Source organism: Haemaphysalis longicornis, unplaced genomic scaffold (assembly GCF_048455015.1).
Source record: "Haemaphysalis longicornis isolate Haplotype H1 unplaced genomic scaffold, Haemaphysalis longicornis Haplotype H1 scaffold_3, whole genome shotgun sequence".
Taxonomy (NCBI): domain Eukaryota; kingdom Metazoa; phylum Arthropoda; class Arachnida; order Ixodida; family Ixodidae; genus Haemaphysalis; species Haemaphysalis longicornis.
The window spans coordinates 103668068-103693487 of NW_027526335.1; the positions used below are offsets into that span (position 1 = coordinate 103668068).

Consider the following 25420-nt stretch of genomic DNA (forward strand, 5'->3'; position numbering starts at 1 on the left):
AGAGGCTAAGTAGTGAGTGCAGGTCACGTGACTCACTATAGTCGTACGGGCGGCAGCGCTGGCATGTCCCAGACTGCGCACAGCCACGTATTACGTCTAGCGGCCTTGTGGTCGCGCTCGACCAGCTTATGCGGAGACGTTATATGAAGCGTTTGACGTAGCGTTCGTTTACATCCACCGAGATAAATGGTAAATCCTGGTTATGCGCGGGAGAAAGCAGCCACTTTGTTTCAGTATCTCATTCTTGTCCCCACAACAGTGTTGCCATTGTGCATGACGTCGTATGATCGTTACACATTTCCCACGTTTTTATTTCTGAAAACTTATCTTTTCTCATTTTTAATTTATTACAGTAATGCAGGTCACTGTGTATGACCGCAACATCGTCTCATGAAGAATGTATAGTCGTTTCGAAAGACTGAACTTTTATGCTCTATGCAATGCAGCCATGCCATGCCAACCATACTTTAACTTTTCCCAAAATGCTTACTGACTAAGCTTTATCGGCACTTGTTTGTCATAATTCATGAATTTCAACCGATAATTACGATGATCCAGGGATTATGGTTTAGGCAATCATTGAACAACTGCAATAAACTGAGGCAACATCATTTTTTATTTAAAATCAATCGTGAGTATACTCATTTTGCGCACTTTTTCCTCTGCACTTCTCATTGTCTTCAGTAAGCGAGAAACAAACGTTTGCACTGTAAGATCATTCTGCCGCCTGGCAGACAGTTGTATACTGATCACAATCCGTACTTTCTCTCCGGAAGCATAAGCAGAACAGCTGACTCAATAACAATAATAAAAGCGACAAATGCTCTCTTCGTACGTGTAACCGAGTGGAGGCTCGAATGCTTCGAGCAACACTAGCTGTCGTCGCTTCGCTTCCCTTTTTGCATTGTTCATTTTCACCCCCGTCCTTCCCTTCGACGACGTACGAAATCAGGTGAAATTGCCCCTCTCAGCTAGCGTCATCCGGCGGCCTCGGCGAAATTGGCACCATCAGCATCTGCCGAATGGTCCGACCGCGCGCAGCTGGCTTCGAGTATCCTCGGCGGAATATCGCTTCCTCGCACTCCCCCCTCCCCTCCCCCTTCAAGTTTCGAGTTCAACATGGCGCCCCCGCTGTTCTGCAACGTCTGCGGCTACGACGGTGATGACGCTCCTGCGGGGATCCATTACGCGAATTTCCCTCCCGTGTTCCGGAATCCTCCTCTCCCGGCTGACCCTCGGGATGACCGAGGGACGTCGGCGATGGATGCGACTCGGAACCTGGGGGAGATAGAAGGGGCGGCCGTAATGACCGCTGATGCGTCACGTTCGTCGTCTTCATTTAAGGCCGGATCTGGAGGCCGCCGGTTTCCGCTTCCTCAGAGTTGAAGCCAATCTTTCTTTACGTGCGCAGGACGCAACGTGACGCCTGACGAGCGGCAACAGTAGCGGCCAGCAGCAGTCGCGGCTCGAATTGTATTAAGCTTTTTCCAGAAGCGCCGATCTCTTGGAAGAAGCAGATTGCTGTACGCGGCTCCGCTGCGAACGGGAGAGGGGAAGTGAATTACGGGAAAATGACAAAGTTGGGGCTTCGCGCCGACGATGAGATCAGCTTCATTTCCTGGGGTATATAAAAAATCGTGTCTTAACCTGCTTCCGATCGGTTTGTTGCTTATGTTTTCGCGCGCTTGGTTTTGAGAACCTGAAAGGTCTTCGTGCACAGATGGCCAATTGATGCTATAGTTGCGATCGTGCCTTTGAAGCCACCGCGAAAAGAAGTCAGCTGAAGCAGCGTGGTTGGATTCCTTTACTCTGTCGTTTCTTGTTCTTTTATTGCGAGCGCAGATTCTCATAACGCGCACACGAAGAAGAGCGAGAAAAACAGACAAAACCGCGTCGGATAGAAAAGGTGTCTACTGCTAATAATCAGCCGAGTAAAGCGTGATGATCGGCATTTCAGGGGCCTTTTATTTACCGAAACCTGCGATGTCAGTAGAAAAGGTTTCACTTTAGACTTCAAAGGTACGGATCAGTGCCAGCTTGCGCGATTAAAAAAGGTTTTTTTTTTTTTTTTTTTTTTTGAGGGACACATCTAAAGAAGCCATGAAGAGAATACATGTTCGGTTCAGTGAAAAGAGTGCTTTGTCTGGCTAACAATGGCGCCGCTTTTATCGCGAACTTCGAAAACATAATGGAGATATTAAAGAAAAGAAATGAGGCTGTGGCGGTTTCCCACCCACTTTCGGGCGAGTTCTGTGTGACGTCACATAATCTATTGTGTGTGATTAGTGGCCGCCGTCCTAAGTCTCCGTGCACAAACATGACTGGACAATTATCAAACTTCCGTTTGATAATTTTCACCTCATTGTTGACGTGCACTTACCATACTGATAACTACCGTATTTTCGCGATTATAAGCACGCGCCTACTCTAAAAAGTTTCCTTGCGAATCTACGCACCCTATCTTTTAAACAACCATCGCAAGGTGGATCTCAGGCGCGTGGGAACGAGTCCGGGTTGCCGTTGTGGCCAAGCCAATTATGAAGCTTTCAATTACAAACCACTTCAGAAGGCGACCTGCTGGAGGACACTGACAGCCGCAGCCCAAGCGGCACAACTGACCCGAATGGTGGTGAGGTGACTGAGTATCATACGTAAACGGCCGGTTCACTGTGTGCACCTATTTTTCTCTTAATATTTGCCAAATGAGACATTATTCTTTGCGCCCGTCTCGGCGAGATACGGCCACGAAAAAAAAAAAAGATGCTACAAGCGCGAAATAAAACACGGACACAGAAAGACGACGGGTCCGTGTTTTATTTCGCGCTGTAGCATCTTTTACAATGAACAATCAACTCGCCCAACAGTAACTTTGTCACGAAAAAAAAGTGGTGGGAGCGGGGGAGGTAATTTAGGTTTTTAGTGTCTAAGCATCCCCCTCACTTTGGGCATCGCAATGGTGGAAAAAAAGGGGCTACTTAGAATCCAGCAAATGCGGTATGTTTTAATGCTGGCCCGCATTACGGCAATCCGGCCAATGTTACATTACTATCGCGCTAAATTTGAAAGTTCTAAAGCGATGGTTTAGTGACCTCAGTGATGCCGTTGTACACCAATACGCTCTGCAGGAAAGCCAACTTTTTTGTGATGATCAATGATCGTTGGTGAAGTGAAAGACAAAAACGTTTCCCGTGGCCGGAATCGAACTTGGGACCCTCGTGTTATGAGGCCGGCGTATATCCGATTGCCTCATTTCGACATGGTCGAAGAGAACGCCAAGCAGCAGCTAACGATCCGCGCCGTACACCCCAAACACAAACGTTAAGCTTACAGAGTGCACACACGAAAGTTGCTGTGGGTATTCTAGAAAAGGTGCTGCGTACCTCCAGAGTAGTGCATACTCGCAGCGTGGGATTGGTCAACCAAAGAATCCATCACAAACGGCTTCGCGTTCTACCACCGTCGTCGTTAAATGGAGGGGTGCATGACGTTTTTATATTTCTCGTCTTTTCCCTGTGAAAAAACGTCCTTTGTGGCGGCAATGGGGTTTAAGGAGGGATCAAAAGCTAGTTCTTTTAAATTGAACCAGACCAAATTACATTTTGTCTTCGTGGCCCCATTGAGCATCATGAGTACGCGTAACACGCGCCTCTGACGTTAACTAAGAACGCAATGGATTTAAAGCAACGAGACCAAAATGCCCTATTGTGGGAAAGAGCAAAAGTGGACGGAGAGAACAAGTCCGGGGTGTCAGAAACAATCCTCAAATGAACAAAATAATAACTTGCTAGCTCAAATTTTACCTGCAGTGAGTTCGCATTAATTCGTCTTGATTCTGCCAACAGTATGTACTGTTAACGCATAATATAAGCAACATTTTAAAAATGATGGCCCCATGTGAACAACTTACAGACTTAGAGGGCATTCAATCTTGCAAACTGCACACCCCTATTAATTTTTCTAACCAGTCACCATGCTTGCTCGTCCTGTCTATGATTTGAAAAATTTTTTTTCTCTTTAGTGTCCCGCAGCCAGGTTCGTTTATCTATATCCGGACTACAGCAGTAAAGTGAACAGTTCTCACAAGCATACCTGAAGTACTTAGTCCGTTTTCTTAATCGAGATCACGAATTCTCTCCTTTTGAACAGGTTCGTGTCGTACTTCACACCGTACCGCAATTAATTGGCAATACACCAATCGTAATTGCACGGTTGGATTTAATTTCACCAAAAATAATGGATGTCGTCTCCATTGACCTCTACAGAAATACATTTCTTGTGCCCATTTCGCGTTCAGCGTCCGTGCTGACCTGATAAAAGCAGAGAGGGGCCTAATTAAAACAAAAAAAGCTGCTTCCTTGGCCATCCTGATCAATTCTGCTGCAGACTGTCTGACGCATTTGCAGAGATAATTGCCTTCAAAATACGACTTCGTCATTATCAGATGCGCACCTGTTTTGACAACAAATGTGTCCTGTTTTAAGTGACCTCGCGTGAACCTTAATCTTAAGAAAATGACGAGCTCGTTCATGCAGATAGGTAAATCTACAGATATGAATGGTGTATAAAGGATGCCAGTTGAGATAAGAATTGACGGCGATGTCCTGTGCTGTTTTAAATGTTTTTACAGCAAAGCTGTAAATGGCTAGGATCCAGCAGATCATCTCCGGTCCCAGAACGATGTAGACAGGAATCGCTAGCGAGCGTAGCGCCACGTTCCTGAGCCCACTCAAACCCCCGGAATCGTAAAACTGCGCGCCAAACCCCCGGGGCATGGAAAAAAATCATACAAAATTAAAAAGGTCCTTGGGCCTTCATAGAGCATGCGCCGTGATTACCAGACCCGCGCTATAATAAATTTCTACCCACGATTTCTGGGTGTTTTGTAGCGTAAGCTACACTGGCCGAGTTTGAGCAGTTTCGCATGTGCCGGGAAGGGCTGTTCTGCGCAAGCGCGAGGGGCATTGGATTGGCTTGGTTTGGCTTGGCTTGGCTTGGATTGGATTTGATTTGATTGGATTGGATTGGATTGGATTGAATATGGATTGGATTGAATTAAAGTGGATTGTGTTGGATTGTGTTGCGTCATAGCCGCGGCAGACGCACTGGCGCCGGTGCGTGCCCAGGTGCGCGCCTCAATTGCGCAGTAGCCAATTCTGACGCTGCGTCGGAGCCGCTTGATAGCCGTTTCACGTGGCTCGTGAAGAGCCGTGTGAGCATGCGTGAGGAGCAGTGACTGGGCAGGACTGCACTTTCAGTTAATAACCAGGAACAATGCTCAATCGCCAATTACAAACAAACGTGTTTTGCTTCGTGCACCCCTTGGACTACGACCCAGTCAAACCTCACGTTGAGGCTCGGCACCGCAGCTTTGCTGGCCATCCCTCTTCACGGGGTGGAAGGGCTCTGAATTTTTGATAGGTTTTTAAACAGCACGGCTCAGCATTCGGCACCTTGCATGAGCCTTAAACACATTTCATGTTTCCTTCAGGATGCCCTGGTTCGATTTTGGACGGTTTTCGTGTCGCTGAACTGCAAATATCCTGAACCGTATTCCTGATGTTCGAATGCCTCTAGCTCGCCTCAGAGCAGAAGCACCGTCTCCTTGTCGTGTCTGATTTGGGGTATACAGTTAGCGTACGCCGCTGGTCACGCCGAGATTTTGAAGTGCATTTGCGTAAAGCGGGTTCGTGCCGATTCCGCTCGCAGGCAATCAAGGCAGTCGATGCAGACACAATAGTTTCCTCTCATCATTTCGTTCCCAAACCAATCATAGCTAAGCGCTCGAAATGGAGAATAAGGAGGGAGAGAGAACAACGTATTAAAAAAGGGGATGGTGGTGGGTATGTTTATTGAAGGATGTACCTAGGCTTGCGTGGTGTGCTGGAAACTGCTCCCCCCGATCAGCCCCTTTTTACCGCTACGTGCGGGAAATCCCCAGGAGTCACTGAGGCTTGTGTCCCTCAAAAGCCGGGGGATCAGGAGCAAAATGTCTCTTCTTGTGATCCAATGGCTTCTAGGGAAAATGACATCGTTCCAAAAGGCATGTGGAGCGGCGCCCCTTCGAAGTTCTTTAAACAAAGCTGACCGCTCCGTCGCATGCTCTCGGCAGTTCATAAGATGTCCGATGTCACTTTTGCACAACACGTTGCGCACAGAGGTGAGGAGATAAGGTTCGGCTTATGAAGCCACGCTGCTTCCCGCGCTGAGTTTGTCCGGGCGGGGAACAGTAAGGATGTTTGTGTCTTCTTCATTTCTTTGCTAACACAAGGTTGATATTGTGGTCGCCAAAGAGATGGGAAATGTGCTGAATTGATGGCTTTTAAAATGCGCCGTTCGTGTGGAGCCACTGTCAGAAAACGAGTGCACGATGTCGCTTCACGGGCCAACTTGTCCGGGGCCTCGTTTCTAAGCACTCCTACGTGGACAGGAACCCACTGGAAGCGAACGCTAAGGCCGTTTTCATTTAGTCGTTTAAGGAGACGTAGCAAGCGTTCGCAAATTGTATCTACGGGGAGTCAAAGCTGCAAACGTGGTCGGCTGTTTACATTGCCCTAGGGGTATAGCGCTCCCTGCAGGGCCCCGACTCTTCTCCTTCTGTACTGGTTGAAGAATCAGGTCCTTCAGAATCCCAGGGTCGGGCTTTTCAAAGCTGCCTTTCATTGTGCGAACTTATTTTCTATGTTGTTTACCGACGGCCCGATGGTAGGGGCAGGCCCACGTAGCATGAAACAGGCTACAAGGATTTCCGGATTCATTGCATGCGTTTGTGTGTGTGTGAGTCAACATCGTTGTCTGGCGGGCCCGGTCGAGTTCCCGAGCACCTCGTACGGGTCTTCGGGTATCTGTGTTTTGCGCAGGGTATGAACAACCGCACCAAAGCGCAGAAAACACCTGACAAGCAGTGTTTTGAACCGAAACCACAAATGAATGTACATCGCTTTGCAGTGCCCAGCAGCGTCGATGCCTATTTCCTTTACAAGCTTTGTTCTCCTCTTTCTTGTCTCTCGCAGAGAGGCCCGTGATCAACCCGTTCCTGTTCATCAAGAACCTCCAGGAAGGCATGCGGACAACGGTGGTGTGCAGCGTCCTCTCCGGCGAGTCCCCCATGGTCATCGACTGGCTGAAGGACGGGGCGCCGCTGAGCGAGATTCACCCCGAGGCCAAGATCACGCACCTCGGAGACTTCGCCTCCTCGCTCACCATGGACAATGTTACGCGCCGCCACTCGGGCAACTACAGCTGCAAGGCGGCCTCGGGAATTGCGACGGCCAACTACACGGCCAGAATGGACGTCAGTGGTGGGTACACGGTACACTTGAACAGTCGAACGCTTTTGGGAAACCGCCGCGAAGTCGCGTATACGATCAAAATTAGTACCTAGTCTCTGCAGAATTGAGCCGTAGGACCGGAAGAGGACATAGAAAAAGCCTCAATGCATTGCATATTTCACGCTGACGAACTCTGAAAAAACAAACATAACAGATATCGGGGACAGGAAAAATGGGAGAGCATACAAAAGAGCCCATCCGTGTGATATATATACGATCCTTTCGTTTGGTTATCTCTTTCGCGCTGTTTGCAAGCGTGAAGCTGCAACAAGTAGCCGACATTTTGTTGCCGTAGAAAATCTCCCGAAGAAGTCAAGTATTTTCGGCTATTCCTTTAGGGCAAGCAATACTCCAACTAGGCCGAAGCCACACAAGGTCTCTTTTGTCGCCTGTTCGAAGCGACGAACGCATGCATGGCTTAGCATCGCAGCATTATAGTCATATCTTACACCGAACACGAGGGGATCATTAAATTTTAACTAAAATTACCATGCTTTAGACCTTCGTTATAATTCGGTGTTTTTACGTCATGTCAAGTTTATTTCAGAAAAAAATTTTTTGTGAAGCACACATCAGTATGTCACAGTCTTATTATCTGACAGAGAAAGAAAATGAACCGAGATCGACTTTCAAGTGCTGACCACACAAAGAAATAAGATACGACGTAGCTGTTTCATATAGAAATTCCGTCCTCTTGCCTTCGCTGCCTTTTCGTAAGTGCTTCTTATTTTTATTTCTTCCGTTGCTTTTTACAACCGATTGCATAGCACAAACTTTAAATGGCAAACATTGATACCGACGCAACTTCTCCGGCTAACCTGAAGAGTACATTGCATTTTGGCTTTAGTTATGTCCTGTAAACGCATAAAATGTGTTATAAGAACGTCCTTAACCGCAGTTAGACTGTGGTGCTAGCTCGGCATTTTAAAACTGTTTACATACGACGAGTTATATTCAGTAGGAATCCTAATTTTCTCTCAGTGACGGTGCTCCCAAGGGTATGAGAACTATTATTTGACAGGCTTTTGCCGTTCTTCTCAACACACTGTCACACGATCTGCTTTTCCTTGTAAATGAGATAAGTGATCGCTGCCAGCGCCACCTCCTTACGTTTATCAGAACAAACTCGGTCCGTTCAAAGCGAGCCGTCGTCTGCAGCACTTAAAGAAGCGCGCCAACGGTCAACTGAGCTCGTTAATTTCGCCGGAGACACCCGGAGAAAGAAGCTGGCCTCGTCGAGAGCCCATTGCTTACAGCAATCAGTCGCTCAGTCTAAACGCTCGAACAGACAAAGAAAAACACGGGGCCGGGATTTACCGTCCATAGTCGTGTATCAGCGAAAGCCGTTAACGGGCTCTCTTCTCGATCTGGACTTCCCGCCCAATCACACCCCGCGCCCCAGCCTGAGCTTGAGGCCCGTTCATCGGCGCAGACGGCCGAGCTCTCACTCCCGTCCATCTGTAAGGAAAACAGAGAGTCGACCGGGGGCTTCCGCGCTCACAATGGTCACTCCTTTTCTGGGGGCGAGCGAGTTCATCTTCCCCTTCTTCGCGCGTCGGGAGGCGGCGAAAGAGGGCTCTGCTCTCGTAATGCGGCCTCCATAATGCTCTGCCCCAGCTCGCTCATCTCTTCGGTACCTCCTCCGGACGACGCTGCCGCCGACCCAGAGATAGCGAGTGGCCGGGACCTCGGCCCGCCGTCACTGCCGACGATTCTCCGTATACACCGCGCGGCAGTTTCTTTCTTTGCCCGACTTATCTCCCGGCACCCGCCGAACCGCGGTGCCTCCTTCGCCCTGCCTGTGACTCTCGCTCGGACGCCCCAGCGCGTGTTTATTCTGCGCGATTCCGTGTCTTCTCTGCTTTGCCGTTCGAGCTCCTCGCTCCATTTCTGAAAGTGTGCTCTCGTTTTGTGTTTCTCCCTCTTTCCTCTTCCTGTGCTCCCGGTTTTCTCTCTCCTCCTCCTCGTCTCCGATGCCGGACATCTGCGAACGGTGGGGAAGCGTCGCCGAGATGGATGAAGCAGCCGAGCGATCAATCGTCCACCAGGGGACAACGTACGGTGTTCGATTGCGAAGCCGATGGCAACCCGCTGCCCGTTCACCGCTGGAAGGTGGCTTACGGTGAGCTGCTAGCCCGGCAGTCTCGCGTGGCATAACCTCCGCCCGATTGTTGTCTGGGCGACGAACAATGCGTCAAGCTTTCGCAAGCTCGGCCGATCCGCCCTGTGCGAGTGCGTGGGGAAAGCCGGAGGGAGGCAACGGGGATTTTTACTAACGGGGGGTGCATGGGAATGGGCTTTCTTGTTCTTTTATGTGCGGCAATCAAACAAACAAAAAGAAACATGCCAAGTATCAAAGTAACGCCAGAAGTACTAGCCATTTATTAAGCTTGAAAAAAAATTGGGCCCATCTCCCCGCGAGGGGGACTCGAGTAAATGCGTCGCATAGGGGGTGGGTGTATTGCGTTAATCTTTAGTGTTTGGGGAGTTGGTGGTAGTGAATGCGTTGTATCAGCAGCTTCTTGACGTAGTTTGAATGAGTCAAGGATATAAGGCGCGTTCGTAGCCTTCCATTCTGTGTCGGCTTTGTGGCGCAGTGGGTAGAGCACCATGTACATTGCGTTCCGCCCGCAGGGTCGAGGGATTGAAACCAGGCGCCGGATAGTATTTTTTTTTATATAGTGTAGGGGGAGGGGTGCGGACTACAACTACGAACGTCAACGCGGGTGACATCGTGAGTTACTGAAATGCTCTGCATTTAAAATGTTAAAGGGGATCTACTGAAAGTTGAATTTGTTGAGCGCTGCTTTCCTGTTCGCTACGCATGAGGCGACAGGCACAATACAAGTTTGGTGCTTAGACAAGCCGAATCTCGCTTCCGTCACGGGCGATGAGTTGTGAAGAGAGTGTTCACTTGCACCCTTTGATATCGGTGTTTCTGTGATGTACGGAAATGTTTGCTCAGTGTTTATTGAAATGAACAATCCTAGAGGGGGGGGGGGGGAATGTCTAATGATGACGGGGGGAATCACATCCGTACGGGTAGCAAGGACTATGGTTTCCAATAGGTAGGGGTAGAAACGAGCAGGGTTGTGATATAAAATCTAGGACAGTGGCCCAACCACTTTTGCTAATTTGAGTCGGTTGAACGTGCATGTCTTTTTCACACCATCGGAGCGAAGATTGTTTTAAAAAGATCAGCTGTATCTCATCTGATGGTTGTGCCCGTTCGCTCTTCCGCCATAAATCTGCGGATTATTATGCACCCTGTCTCGCGGTTTTATATATTTGTTTGTAGTGAAGGCGTTCTGTGGATCACACCAGTAAATCTTTTCGAATTGGTTTCAAGCATTTGCGTACGCACTGTTTGGATTATGCGAACAACACCTTCCGAGAAAGAAAAACGTAAGTACTAAGTAAAGAGCTCCCGGTAACAAGGTTCTGAACAGAATGCTATGTGCAGTAATGCGTGGCAAAAACTGAGCGACTTTATTCATACGATCCTTATCTACATAAGGAGTGTCGCAAGGTCTCTCGGGACATCTATTTCATTTTCCATATGCAGCGTGAAGGGGATATTGACATGTACAAAAGAAAGCATTTGTTTCAGTTCGCCAACCGACACCATTGGTTAGCAAAACCAACGCCATTGCGCCATTCTTGCGACTATATATACGTTGCCACAAGATCGATAGAATAGCACTTGGCGCTGGAGAGATGGGCTATCCTGCAAAGCTCCTCTTATATAGGGCTGAACATAACCTTAGTGTTGGAGCCTGTCCGTAATAAGTTACCAACCAAAAGAAAGTGCACAAGGGTGGAAGGCTTGAAAGATTACTACAGTGGACCTGACTGTTAATTAAATTATTCCCTTTTTTGTCTGTAATATACTTGCTAGGCAGAAAGATATTCGCTTCAATGTGATTTGCAGCTTTATAGCTACACGTGGAAAAAAAGGCAAGCTCGATGCGTGGATAATAAAAAATAAAAATACTATGCAAAAAGAGAAAATGAACTTCAAAAGACAAAATTTCATCGACTGCTTTGTCACGTTCCATTTATTACTTTTATTACAACCTGGTTAGTCAAGCAGTTAAAAAATGCAAGCACAGATAAGCTGGCGGCAGAAGAAAGTGCTGCGCCTAAAATTGGTTTTTCCTAAACTTTATGCCCGTCTTCGTGTTCGCCTAACATCGCTTCGATAAACCAATCAAGTACGCCACTTCTGATGACGGTGGCTGTCGTCCTAGCTTGCGCCGCACGGGACAAGCAGCGCGCAGCAGGGACACCTAATAGCGGGGACGTTCGAAAATGCTTTCTGTCGCCTAGTGGAATACAGGTAAAATACGTATTTCAGCTTGTACGGTTAACTCTATTTATCGCCACTGTGCAGTTACTTCATTCTCGCTTTTTACTGAGAACATTTACATGCTTGAAAAATGTCAAGTAAGGCGGAGAAAGAAGAGGGGTACGATAAGAGTTAGGCAACCCCGTAGGGTCGCGTACATGCTATCACTTGGTCGCACCCTTAAAAATACGTGGGCAACAGTTGTGTACTGTGCGAGCTTTTAGGCGCGGTGAAAAGTTCGACTGCTTCAGTTCGCTCACGTGCAAGCGGGAAGAAAAAAAAGAAGAGGAAATTATAGCCTTTCCACTCAATATAAAAGCTGTCGGAAGTGCAGAGCAGTGAACCGCCATAATAGGCTGCAGCGCCGTTATCCGCTCACTGCTGCCACCCAATGCCTTTCAAATTTCCCGCCTTCGCAGTGCTCGCGCGCCCCCTGCCTGAAACAGCGCCAGCGGGAGTTCTGTTCTTTTTAGATGCAGAGCATCTCATTCACTCATCTTGTCCCTCCGGCGTCGTCGTCGTCGTCGTCGTCGGCATTGTCCGCCCCTCCCCCATTCTCCTCGCCGCGCCAGCTGCGCTCTCCGCCACTCCCCCCCTCTCCTCTCCGATAGCGAACACTGTCTCGCGAGGGGCAGTGGATTGGATTGGTCCCTTCGCCACTCCGCCTATGCGTGTCATCTACACAGGGGTTCCCGCGAGGGGAGGTGGGAGTTTTTTAGGGGCGAAGCTCCTTAAGGCGTGAGTCTGTCCATCCTCGACGTATGTATGTAGCCACCTCTAGTTTAGTTCTTGGATTGTTTACTAGATGGCGTGGCTACCTCTAGTTTAGTTCTTGGATTGTTTACTAGATGGCGGTACTTGTATATGATGAAAAGATGCGCTTGGATTGTTTACTAGATGGCGTGGCTACCTCTAGTTTAGTTCTTGGATTGTTTACTAGATGGCGGGGAGCGTTGTAATAAAATCCGTTCGCTGTTGGCGCGCGCTCGGAGTCGCCCGATGGATAAGGCTGCAGATGTGCGAGCCCGCGAGGCAGAAGCGCTCCGTGAAGCTGCGCGACGCCGCCGCCAAGATCCTGCCGTACGAGAGCGGGAGGCCGAAGCGTGTCGTCTGGCTGCGCGACGACGCCGCCAAGACCCCAGCGTTCGAGAACGAGAGGCCCAAGCGTCACGGCAACGGCGCGAGGACCCTGCCGTACGCGAAGCGGCACGGCTGCGGCGCGAAGAGGATCTCCAAAACGTCAGAGAACGGGAAGCGGCGAGAAAGCGCGCGTATCGGCAGGCAGACCCCGATGCAGTGAGAGCTCGTGAGGCGTCTGCAAAACGCATCAGGCGAGCTCAACCCCAAGATGCCGACGCGCGGTTTAAGCGAGACTTTCTAGACGTTACGTTCGGACACAGATGTAGTGGGCGAACTTTCACTGAAGAGTCACGGTTTTACCGATGATTTCCCCTCAGGAGCTTCGCCCACTCATCATCATTCACCCCGTGGATATGCTGTGAATTTTTTTCCGCTTGCTTTAATTTCGTATGCTGGAGCTGTTTTGCGCCATTTCGAACGCGTAATGTTTTCCTTGCGCAGCCGCTTTTTTCGTTCGCTATCGTAAAAACCAACCCAACGAGCGTTCCTAACTGAATGAATGCGGGGGCTGCCGGTTATATACACAGATTTTGCCTGAAATGTGCCTGCAGTTTTCTTTGCGCTAAACAACGGGGAGATGTCACAAGCGCCAGCAGTTCACGAGGTTTGAACAGTGATGACTGTTCAAACCGAGTGGTATTCGATGCCTCAGCGTGACCACCTGACCCCAGTACCACGGCCGCTCGATGAAAACAAGATTTCCTTCGAGCGCCGCGCCGGTACAGAAGGCTCTACTTGGGTCCGTTATCTCGCTGCGCCGCCTGATTCCGGCAGTCACATCGACCGTTAGCGAGCTAAAACGACAGGGCGAGCCCATAAAGTGCTGTGCACTTAAAAATCCCGGGCCATTTCCAATAACGCAAAACCTGGGGAGGGGTGAAGCACGTAGTGTATAAGTGTATTTTTGGCACCTTGGCGTTTCTCTCAACGGATATGAAACCATTGGGGGGTAGAGGTATACAGCTTTGCGGTAAACGTCTCGTGTCTTTGAAGCATGAAGGGTTCCAACGCGAGGCGCAAGCGAGTGTCGCGGTGTTTTTTTAGTACTCGTTACGTTGTAGCGCGAGGTGTAAGTGTCCCGGCATTTTGTACCGTGACTACATAAGACGACGGTTACGACGACGACATAACACGCCGACAGCCCCAGCCCACGAGGGACTTCGCCCTTAATACCGTGTACGCAACGCACAACATAACGAGTTCTCATGTAGTTTTTAGGCTTGTGCGTAAGAAGTATTCTGGTATCGATAAGAAACGATATTCACAATAAAAAGTCGGGTGTTTCGGCGCTTGCGAAAGAGTAACTCACCACTGACACACGTACTTCTCTTGCTCGTGGACACACCACCAAAAAAGAAAATACGGTACGCTAAAATTGCAGCACAAACAACACTTACAGTACGCAGTGCAGAGACGCAATACAGAACATACGGAAACTGCCACCATAATCTGACAAGCGCTTCTAAAATTTTTCAAATTCAAATCTACGGGTTTTTAACAACTTCTGGTCAGCCTGTAGCGACACCATCATCATCGAAATCATCAGCGCCACAATCATCATCGGCGGTGCTTGCCCAGCCAGCGTCAGCAGTTCCACGCGCCGCACACGAGATCGAACGTCCAGCTGGCCGGTAGCTCGTCTTCACCGCGCCCACTTCTGGCCGTGCCTACGCTCTCCAAATAAATGTAGGAAGCCGCATCAGCGACACCAACCGAGTGCGCTTCCTAGAAGCCCTTACCACTGCGGGGGCAACGAAACCTGTGCAAGTTCCCGTTGCCCCCGGAAATGTTTTCACGGATATATGCAACTCCAGGGACGCAAAATACAGACGCTGGAATTTGGTTTTACGAGCAGCACGCAACACAGGTTTACGCGGGTACCGGGGGAGGGGGGCAGTGCGTATCGGCGCTCCAACTTTTCAATGAAATTCAAGTCCACCCACCTCTCAAAATTTTTTATGCTTGAATATGTGTTGCAAGCAACGCATTAACCATATGTGGCCGCAGTGTGTGCTCTCACCACGACGATCGGCCGTCTTGCAATTTCACTGGGAAGAAAGGAGCAAAATAATCCGGAAGTTATGTAGAATGCGACAGTGTCACAAAGTTTTCGTTACTTTAAATAAATACTTTGCTTTTTCTTTTGATATTGCTTGGTTTATTGTTTTCGATTTTTCTCCTTTCCAGTTTAGGGCGCCTGTATCCCCTTCAATGCTCCCCTCTCCCCCCCCCCCTACCACCCCCCCCCCTTATGACCAAGATGTTTTCTTTCGTACGCCACTGACCCACAAGGCCTCTTTCTTAACTCTAAAATTATGTGCTTCATGACAAATAGTATTTCATTGTGTTTGACTGATATTACAAATGTTAGCAGGGTTGTTTCCAGAAACTATCGCTCTTGTGCGTTACATTACATAGCTGCCTGTGGCGAACGCCGAATTGCATAAATGCAGAAACACTGTCGAGAAATTCTCCGCACACACACATTCAATTCCCGCCGGATAAATATATGGCAGTAGGAGGCCGCTTTTACACACAACGAACATATTCAGACAAAAAAAATCAAGGATGCTCACACTAACTCGTAAGACTTGAAGGTAGCGAAGCTATACGCAACCTCTACGACCATCCCGAAGGCTTAAGTCCACGATTGCAGACAATTTGCTTCTTCTTCACTGCCGCAACAACCTTTACTATATCGTTGTTGCCATGAGTGTGAGCTTCCTTCATTTTTAAAGACGATAGTCTTTCTTGGGCTACTTAAACCCAGAAATATTGGACTGTCTGTCCGTCTGTCTGTCTGTGACTCGATTCAGCCACCCGGCCAAAGTAAACCAATGCCTGCGCAATAGTCTTATATAGTCACAGCTAAATCTACCCGTCTAAGTCCGGTGTAATGTTCATACCTGCCAACATTGTTGAAGAAGAACAAGACATTACGCAAATATAAGAGAACAAATTAATACAGAAGTGATGTTTGCAGTGTTCCTTTATAAAAAATCATACATGCTTGACTTTGGAGAAATAAAACACTTCATCAACTCCAGAAAAAAAAAAATTCACTTCGCCGTTGCCTGCTCTCGCCCGCGCCACTATAGCTTCTTGCGGCATTTTAAGGAATCAACCGGCAACTGTTACGAAAGGTTCCACTAGATAGGTTCCGCGTTCTGCTTGCAACGCACGTGGAGTAGGGAAACGCGGTTCTATCAACGTTGAAGTAGGGGGCCTCGATTCACGCGCGTCTTCGCCGTACGGCAGTGTTGGCATCGAGACATCCGGTTTGGAGCAGTGGAACGCGGGAAATTTAAAATGTTTTAAGCAACCCTTTGGCGTCTTTACCTTGGGAGTAGCGCGACGCAAGAGGAACAACATGAGAGGTGAGCGGGAAAGCGAAGGGAGGCATTTATTTGGCAAAAGTCAATAAAGACTATCGTCTTTTGATGACATTTGCAACGAAAGAAGCAGATACGCGGCCAATTTTTTTTTTTCGAAACATCACCTTAGAGGCGCATACGCTATGACGTGCCTTTCTCGTTCCGAGCAAGTGCTGACACGAATATGGCGAATGCTGGCTTTTTATATTTCTCGTTCCGGGCGGGTGTTGCCACAATGTACCAACTATATTTTTTCAATAAACCTTCAAACATGCAATCACGGTGAACGCTAGGGTTCTTTTTTTGGGGGGCCAATCTTGGCCAATCTCCTTAGGTGGGTATGCGCAGATTCACAAACATGAGCCGGGTACGCTGGGCGGTCGCCTCGAGGCACGCACACCTGAGCGCTCGGCATTTTCCTGGTTTTGTAAACTGCCGAGCGGTCGCTGTGAGGCCCGCGCTCACGGGCGCGCGCTCGGCAATTTCTTGGTATTTTTTTCTGCGGATACAAAAAATTACGATTTCGTAAACAGCTTCGCTGTAAAAGTGTCTGGACGGGCTTTCCCTCTGACGCGACTAGCAGTGGGATTCCAGTTGTGTGGCAAATTGTTGCCGATGAACTAAATTTACTTCACCCACCCTCACCCATTCCCTCTCGCATCATCCCTTACTCCCGCTACTCCCCCCGACAACATGCTCCTTTCTAATCCTCCTACCCTAAAACTTAAGACCAGACCAACTTAAGACTTAAGACTATCACCTCTGCCCGGAAAGACCAGCAGACACAGGTTATCCTTCAAAGAGCACGACCAAGTTCCGCCCACCTGCAATGCTTCACCTGTACAGAACCTATAAAGACCCATACGGGTCCCAAACTGTGTACGTTATGCAGTTCCGCTGGATCAAACTCACGCTATGTGTGACTGCCTCAACATAAAACTATTCAGAGTCCATTAAACTAGAGAGAGAGTGAGAGAGAGACTAACTCCCGCAGTCCAGTTGGAGGAACAGGGGAACACGGCGCGCTTAAATCATCAAGACCTCCAGGATCTGCCTGAAATAAGGCGGCTTCTAGCCTCCGCCACCCCTATCCCCTTTTATTTCCTCTCTATTCTCCTCTATCCATCTCTATTTCTCCCCTTCTACTTCCCCCATCACTCCTCTGCCTACTCCAGTATCCTGCCACCCTTCCCTCACGCCGATTTCACATTCAGTAAAATGGGAGACTTTATCGACGATGAGGTCCATCGAAACACAAGGTGCTGCAGAAACCACGACAAACAAAAAAGAAAAAGACCCAGACGAGAACTTCACAGCCACAACGGATTGAGGGTTTAATGCTGGAAACGAATAAAAACGGGGCACATATCTACCCCTGAGCCGGCCAATTTACAGGAGGACGTCCCTGCGTTGGGAAAGGGATTGCTTAATTTATTGAATGACCCAAAATCTCAGATGGCGATTGTGTTTAGAGAGAACAAAATGCTGTAATAATCAAAAGGCAATGGCTCCTAATGCTACATTAAAGGTCGCACTGCTGCCACGCACACCACCACCACCGTTTGTATTCGTGACGCCCCCAAGGGTAAAACTAAAACTGCGTCTCGTCAGGGACAAGAAAATTGCTTGCCAGCTGCTTTGTGCCTGTTGCTTCAGTTCCGAATCCTGACGAAACATGCCTGTGTAAGTTGTGTTAGCCCATAAGATACGTCTTCGCAGCGCACAGATCACGGGACAAAGGGGAGGTTTATAACACAGGACAAGCGCTGGATTTCTACAAGCGCTGGTTTTCTATGTTACATAAGATGTAACATAGTTACTCATGTCACTGGTGACCAGAATTGGCTAACTATGTTACATCTTATGTAACATAGAAAACCAGCGCTTGTAGAAATCCAGCGCTTGTCCTGTGTTATAAACCTCCCCTTTGTCCCGTGATCTGTGCGCTGCGAAGACGTATCTTATGGGCTAACACAACTTACACAGGCATGTTTCGTCAGGATTCGGAACTGAAGCAACAGACACAAAGCAGCTGGCAAGCAATTTTCTTGTCCCTGACGAGACGCAGTTTTGGTTTTACCCTTGGGGGCGTCACGAATACAAACGGTGGTGGTGGTGTGCGTGGCAGCAGTGCGACCTTTAATGTAGCATTAGGAGCCATTGCCTTTTGATTATTACAGCATTTTGTTCTCTCTAAACACAATCGCCATCTGAGATTTTGGGTCATTCAATAAATTAAGCAATCCCTTTCCCAACGCAGGGACGTCCTCCTGTAAATTGGCCGGCTCAGGGGCAGATATGTGCCCCGTTTTTATTCGTTTCCAGCATTAAACCCTCAATCCGTTGTGGCTGTGAAGTTCTCGTCTGGGTCTTTTTCTTTTTTGTTTGTCGTGGTTTCTGCAGCACCTTGTGTTTCGATGGACCTCATCGTCGATAAAGTCTCCCATTTTACTGAATGTGAAAGCAGTAGCGCTGAATTGTCGAACGTATGTGCCGGTATATATTGTGCGCGCCGCCATGTTGTATCGGGTATGACGTCGTGGTGTGTTCCATTCGCATTGCAGTACTAATACTGTTTGCGCGTCATCTGTTCGGGAAGCGCCATACCATAGCATCGTTTCCCTTATGCTGTTGATCTAGACGGCTGAGAGCCGAGAGTCCATCACCCTATAAATCACACCTATCAAAACCCGGAGAACGAGCATCGCGAGGAAGGTAGCGCGCCAGTTTTCTGTGCACTGAGGAAACGGTGCCTGTAACGGCGCCACCTTCTTCATATCGGCTTGGACGCCACGTGTGTACTGGTGAGACTGTGTCCTCTCATCACTACTATTACCCCTTTTCCTCTGCGTCTTTGTCTTCCTCTCATTGTTATTGCGGCTTCGAGGCTTGACCAATCGCCCCTGTTACCGCTATTAGCTGAAACGTGCTTTGCTAGTAGACTGATTGCAACTTTTGCAATTATCACACCGAAAATACTCCTACAGGCCCCAGTACATGCTTCTAACACACGTTTTAAAGTCGAAGACCACAACCGCTTCGCCATGTCCAGCTTTTGCATGCTAAAGTCATCGAGCTGACGCACTTCAAAGGGCTCCGCGCTCGTCTTGCATGCCAGACCACTCAGGTTGGAATTCCACGGGGAACCAAACGTACGCTATTTTCTTTTCAGCAAAGCTAGTTAGGTTGTTTACAGGCAATGCCCTGAAACCTGTTTCTTTTTTATCCTGAGCACTCTGTCGTTCTTGTGCCTATCATGCGCCATTTTGTGGCAATGGACGCCTGATATTTGACTTGCACAGTTAACGAATGTTTCCGGATTAAAAAAAAAACGGTTGGCATGCACAGTCAGCGGGAACTGCACCGCGACACCGTTAACGTGGCTCAAAGCTGAGTAAGCTGAAATTGAAATTAGAAGTTTATTTGACAGAATGGCGTACATGGTGCCGAGGCTAAAGGCGACGTAAAAATGTCGCCTGACTTGACAGCTTCCTTGCGCAGCTTCCCTACCTTGCGCGTGACCCACGGCACTCACCCCACTACTGACCGGAGGCCACGGCACAGCATTGTCCGTTCTTGTTTCCATTAGGACTGGCTGCTAGATTAGTTAGTTTCAATACATTCTGGAAAGGTGGGCACGCTAAGGTAAACGTTCACAACAAGATACAAGACAGGCGCCAGCCCATTTGTTCCCATTCTTTCGCATTGTTCAACACATTCTATGCACCCCAGTTTTTCTTATTTGGTATTTTCTTCGCCACCTATGATCCCCGCTATCGCTGATGCAAGAGTGCTTCACCGGTCTCTGGTCGAAGCGAGCGTCATTGACGTCAGAGTTGCGTTTTGTGTCCGCGCACCTAACGTGCAACCAGGAAATGGTTCTTTTGTGCACGCGCTGGGAGTTGCAGAGGTTTTTAAAGGGGCACTGACACAAAATTTTGAAGGCGAGATAACTTCGGAGATAGATTGGTGGGAACACATATACATCATCTGCAAAATATCAGCGGCGAATACAGCCTAGAACATATTTAAAATCAATTTTGAAGTGTGCGAAACGCAACCGAGCAGCCAGCAGAGGACCACGCGCAATTGTAAATAAACAACATCCAAACACGTCACGAGTTTGTGTTTGCCGCTTCCGCACTAACGGCGTTTTTTGCCGGCTCGCCTGGCTCGCCGCTCCAATCGGAGGGCCGGAGGGCGGAGCTTCTGCTCTCGAGAACGAACGACCCGATCGTTGGCGGCGGAGGCGCCGTGATTTCGTCAGCTCATCCGGCAGCTGGCCGCTACCAAAGTTCTACAGCGATTCCAGGCACTCTGTTTCTATTACTGGTTATTACCATTAGATGCGAAAACGCGCCGGAGGCACGAAAAGCTGACTGAGCTAGCCGCACGGTCGCTGTGCTGGCGGCGGCCACGGCCGCGAAGTGGCCCAGGCCGGCGCAGGTAGCTCGAGTGATAGCTTGTTACCGCTGCACGAAATTGTCCCCAAGTCCCGACCATGGTGGCTTACATGAGAAAGGAGTTAATGATGCGATGGCGGGTTGCATTAAAAATTGTCATCTGCGCCGCTTACGAGAGCAGCCCTCGAATATCCGCCGCAGTGCTGAGCCGAACACATCTGTAGGCGGACCTGTAGGCAGACCGGCCGGCTGCTCCCAGCGCGCGTCTTGCCACCCACCGTCTCGAGCGTCGCGCGTCGTTCTTTAGCCGCGGTGGCATTTGCATGCACTCGCAGCGCCTGCCTTACATCCACGGTCGCTTTTTAATTAAGCGCCTCACGAGATCAGTACGTGGGGGCATTCGCAGAAACTGCCGTCGATGCGGATTCGACAGTGTTACGGCGGCTCTGCTCTGTGATATTCCTCCGACGGTCACGTGGTCAGCTTTGTTCACACAAAATCCACAAAATCCATCGTTTTGCGGCACTCGCTGAAACCGAAACTGCGACTGGTCGCATTGAAAATGCCTCTAATTAAACAACCGTCGCACGCTGAAGCAAATGAGGTTTCTACAGGTGGTAAGTAGGTCACTAGCTACTTATCGCAACAAAAAAAACAAGATGCAAAATTTTTGTGTCAGTGCCCCTTTAATGTCAGCGGAGTATAGGTGCCACGAAGGTGCCATATTTTATATCGGTTAGGTCAAACATTAAGCCTTTTCATGCCATGCAGTAGCACACATCGTGTGTGTTACGGCAACTGCGGCATCCGAGGGGATCTATAATTTCTTAGATTCACCTTTCCCTGAACCCAAGAAGCTGGTACAAGACATTTATGGGAATTTTAGGTCCTATCGTACAAACATATCATACATCGATAATAGGTGGGAAGATGTTTATAGAGCATGAGAAGACAGGACATTTGTGGCCTTCTTTCTTGATTTTTAGTTGAAACTAATCGTGTACATAAATTCTGTCCCCGTATTTGTAACAAGACAAGTTCCTGCTTAGATGGAATTGCTCTGCTTTAGGGAATCCCGCATTTTGCCTCTCTTTATTGTCGTACTCTTTTTCGTCCTGTAAACAATATTTATGGTGGCAAGAAAGTTTACAAAGACCTTATGGAGGTTTTCAGTTGAATTTTGACTTGCGTTTTTAGGGTACATAAATACCTCTGTGGAGGTAGCCATCATCCTGTTTTTGGCGGGCTCTGTAGTGTAATGGCAAGAACTTCAAAACAGCACCTATGTCGACAGATATGTCCGTACACATAAAATCAGCGCGTTTGCTTCGGACTACTGCAGAAACTATTTCAGAAAATTTCATCTCGTCAACCATAGCAATAGGATTATTTTTAAACTGAAGGATTACAGGCCCTAGTACATGTGTTCATGATGTTAAACGGTTCCTCTATTACCCTCGCATGTCTTGACCACTCGTTTGTTGTTTTTAATTTTACTTACTTAAACAAAGGTCGTTCATGTTGCAGTCTTTATTTCTTCAAACTCCACAAACACTTTAATTAACTGGCAATTAGGACCACATAAAATTGCAACTGCCCAGCACGTATTAAACTGGCGTCATATTCCCAAATATAGAAGCTATAGAGCGTTCCGTCGTGTGAAAAGAGTAATCGAAGCCTCGAACCCAGGCTACGCGTATCACTCCCCCCCCCCTCTCTCTCTCTCTCTCTCTCTCTCTCTCTCTCTCTCATGTGTGCGCGGGCCTTACCTTTCCTCGATTTCGACTGTGCTCCGTAGGCATCGCTGGAACGAGTTTGACGATGCTTTATTCCTTACTTTAAGGCATACTGCTGTTTAATAAAAATATTGATAGGAAATAAACCAGTTGGGAAGCTTGTACCTTAAAGGTTCCAGTTCAAAAGTTTTGTTTTGTCAATTTCGTCCTGCTGAACTCTCTCAGAAGGAGCAGTCCCCGCAGTGTTGGAAAGCGGGGGTGGGAAAGAGGGATGGCGACATGCGGATGAGGATGGGTAGAATGGGGAGGGAGTGCGTTTGGATGTGCCGCTCGAGGGCTGATTCTACAGGGGATGACGAGGCGCGAGGGCGTGGAAGGGTGGTTCGTGAGAAGCCTGCCTTTATCGATCATATCTTCTCATCCGAGAAAGCTGCAAGCATTTTTGTTGCTTTGGGGACACGCGCACGTTAAAATTATTAAAAGTGGAACTTTTAAATGCAGAGCATTTCTTTAACTCACGATGTCACCCGTTCTAGGCGTCCGTAGTAGTCCGCATCGCTCGCAGGTGCGCCCTCTCGGCGCGATCGTGGCGTGATAAAGGCGGGTGTCGGCGAGGCTGGAACGCACTCATCGCCGCGCTCTCTCGTCAGCCCCGCTCCTCCTCGCCTACTCTCCGCTCGCATCGCGCGCTCTCTCCGCGGTCGGTTCGTGCCCAACAGGTGGGGGCGCGCGCGTCGCGGGATCAACAACATCTGTGGCGTGATCGTGACGCCAGCATCGCGCGCGCGTGGCGCGATCGTGTCGTAATAAAGGCGGGTGTCGGCGAGGCTGGAACGCACTCATCGCCGTGCTCTCTCGTCAGCAGTTTCCACAAGTGCAACAACATTAACGCAACGCAAACTACTTAACGTCGTGCGCCCCCGGAAATGCTCTGCATTTGATCGTGCCCCTCGCGAGGGGGATGTTTCTTCCATCAGGAAAACGGCTACCGCTGGCGGGAATCGAACCCGCGTTCTCGGGCACAGCAGCGCAACGCCTTACCCCCTCAGCCACCGCAGCATTTCTTGCATCAATGCGGTCACGCTTCAGAGACCGTGAACTCCGCTAGGTCTTTTTTTACCCTTTTTGAGGGCGGAAGCGTTCTTTTTGATTCGCTTGTTATTTGGAGTGATTCCCAATGTGTCAACTTCTTTTTCCTCCCTTACACTCGCAAGGAATGCAAATAAATCTTTTGTACTTTAAATGAGCAAAGATGAGTTCATACCCCTTGTAAAGGTCGGCAGTCCTGAAAAAAAAAAGTGCCTGAGCTTTATTTGCATTCCTTGCGAGTGTCAGCTCCTTTCGAACTTAAAGGGACACTGAAGTGATTTGTAAACATTGCGGGATTACTAGCGCAAATTGTAGTACGGAGTCCATAGGCCATGTTTCGGCCATTCTGAGCGTGTTTAGGTGAATTTAGTAGAAAAATAAATTCAAAAATGCTGTCCTCCTCTCTGCATACCCGCCCATTTTCTGTGGCGTTTTTGTGTGACGTCAGGAGGAGATGACTTGGCTTGACTGCGCTACTGCACGGCTCGCCGACCTTCCAGCGGAGTCAGTCGGCGCAGGCTTTAAATTCGACGGCCGCCGACGGGTCGTCACAATTTGTTCGCTGAGTTGAAACGAAGCCACGACACGTTTTTGAATGGAAGAATGTGCCTTTCTTTACTTTGTTAGTTTGTACGCTGTATAGCTCCACGTCCAGGTCACTCCACACAAGCGTTGCACAAGCGCACATGGCACGCTTCGCTGAGTGGTACCAGAGTCCATCACTGCTCTTCGTGGTACGCTAGTTGGAAAATCTAAGGCCACTTGAAGGCGGGAGAAAAGTCAGCGAAGTCAATATAGGTACTAAGGAACTAAATTAACTGGAAATTTTCCCGTACAGCGCAATACTAGGGAGCAGGAAGCCCTTTTTTGCGCTGGATGAACAAGCACAGCGGTCTGCAGCACGACCACACATCTGCGAACGCTTTTCCGTCTAATAAATGCAATTGCTAGATGTGAGATATTGTGGAAGTTTGGAGGACGCTTACTGCATGAGCGCTATACAACAAATAGTCACCTAAGCTGCTTGAAATTCTAAGCCTAAATAAAAGTGTAAACTGGTTATACGTTATATACCTTACATTTCCAATAGCGGCAGCGCAGGCCCGTGGCCAAGTGGTTTGAGGCTCAAGGTGTGTTATTTTGAAAGTCGCAAATTCGAATCCCTGAGGGTACATCCTTTTTTTTTAAAGTTGATTTCTTCGTTTTTTGCCGATTTTTTCTATATTAAATTCACCATTTTTGGACCGTAACATTCATTGCTCCACGAGCGAGATCTCGGAACGCGCGCAGACTGACACTGACGCGCTAGCGAGTTCCCGTTGGCCTGCTGTTGCCATAAGCACCGACTGCTTGCGGGTAGTTGGCACAGGCCAGAATCAGCAGGCCCTTGACCTGGCGCGAACACGCTTTTTACAATAGAGGCATGAGTGAGGCAAGCTCCAAATATGGGGGCAAAGCGCATGACATTTGAGCGTCTGCGCTGACGCGGAGGGCGTTCATCCACTGCGTAGACCTCGGCTAGTGTTTGCTACGATTCCAAGCCGTCCTGGGAGGCTTATCTTGGGCATTTTACAGCTGACAACATGGCAGAAGCACGGTATAACGATTATTGAGATATCGAGAATGCCCGTTCAACGATAACGTCGGATGTCAAGCATGTTGTTTTACAGAACCGAAACCGAAACTTCTTTGAATGCTAATCGTGGACATCGTCCAATCACGATTAACCTCCTCCCGACGCCGCAGCGTTTAGTTAGTGCGGCCACCGCAGACCACGCATGGTAGTTTTTCTTCTTTCGGGCTTGATAAAATAATTACCGACTTATCAACCGGATACACGATGTAAAGTGTGTTAATTTGAGCCAGTCTACGCAGTGCAAGCAAATACGGGACCTCGACAAATTCACTTCAGTGTCCCTTTAAATAAGAAGGGATAGTTTGACATGAAAAGCTCTCATTACTCGGCCTCAAAATACAAAATAAACAAAATACAAATCAAACA

The 25420-nt window shown here is 48.6% G+C and overlaps 1 protein-coding gene across 2 annotated transcripts in view; it reads left to right on the forward strand.

Moving 5' to 3' along the window:
- The window catches only part of LOC144174972 (cell adhesion molecule Dscam1-like), a 675942-nt gene that overhangs the window by 611134 nt on the left and 39388 nt on the right, over nucleotides 1-25420 (forward strand). For both annotated transcript variants that reach the window (XM_077703965.1, XM_077703964.1), the window contains exons 9-10: nucleotides 7011-7298; nucleotides 9331-9450. In XM_077703965.1, coding sequence (XP_077560091.1) covers nucleotides 7011-7298; nucleotides 9331-9450 — 408 coding nt within the window. The remainder of the gene's footprint in view (nucleotides 1-7010; nucleotides 7299-9330; nucleotides 9451-25420) is intronic.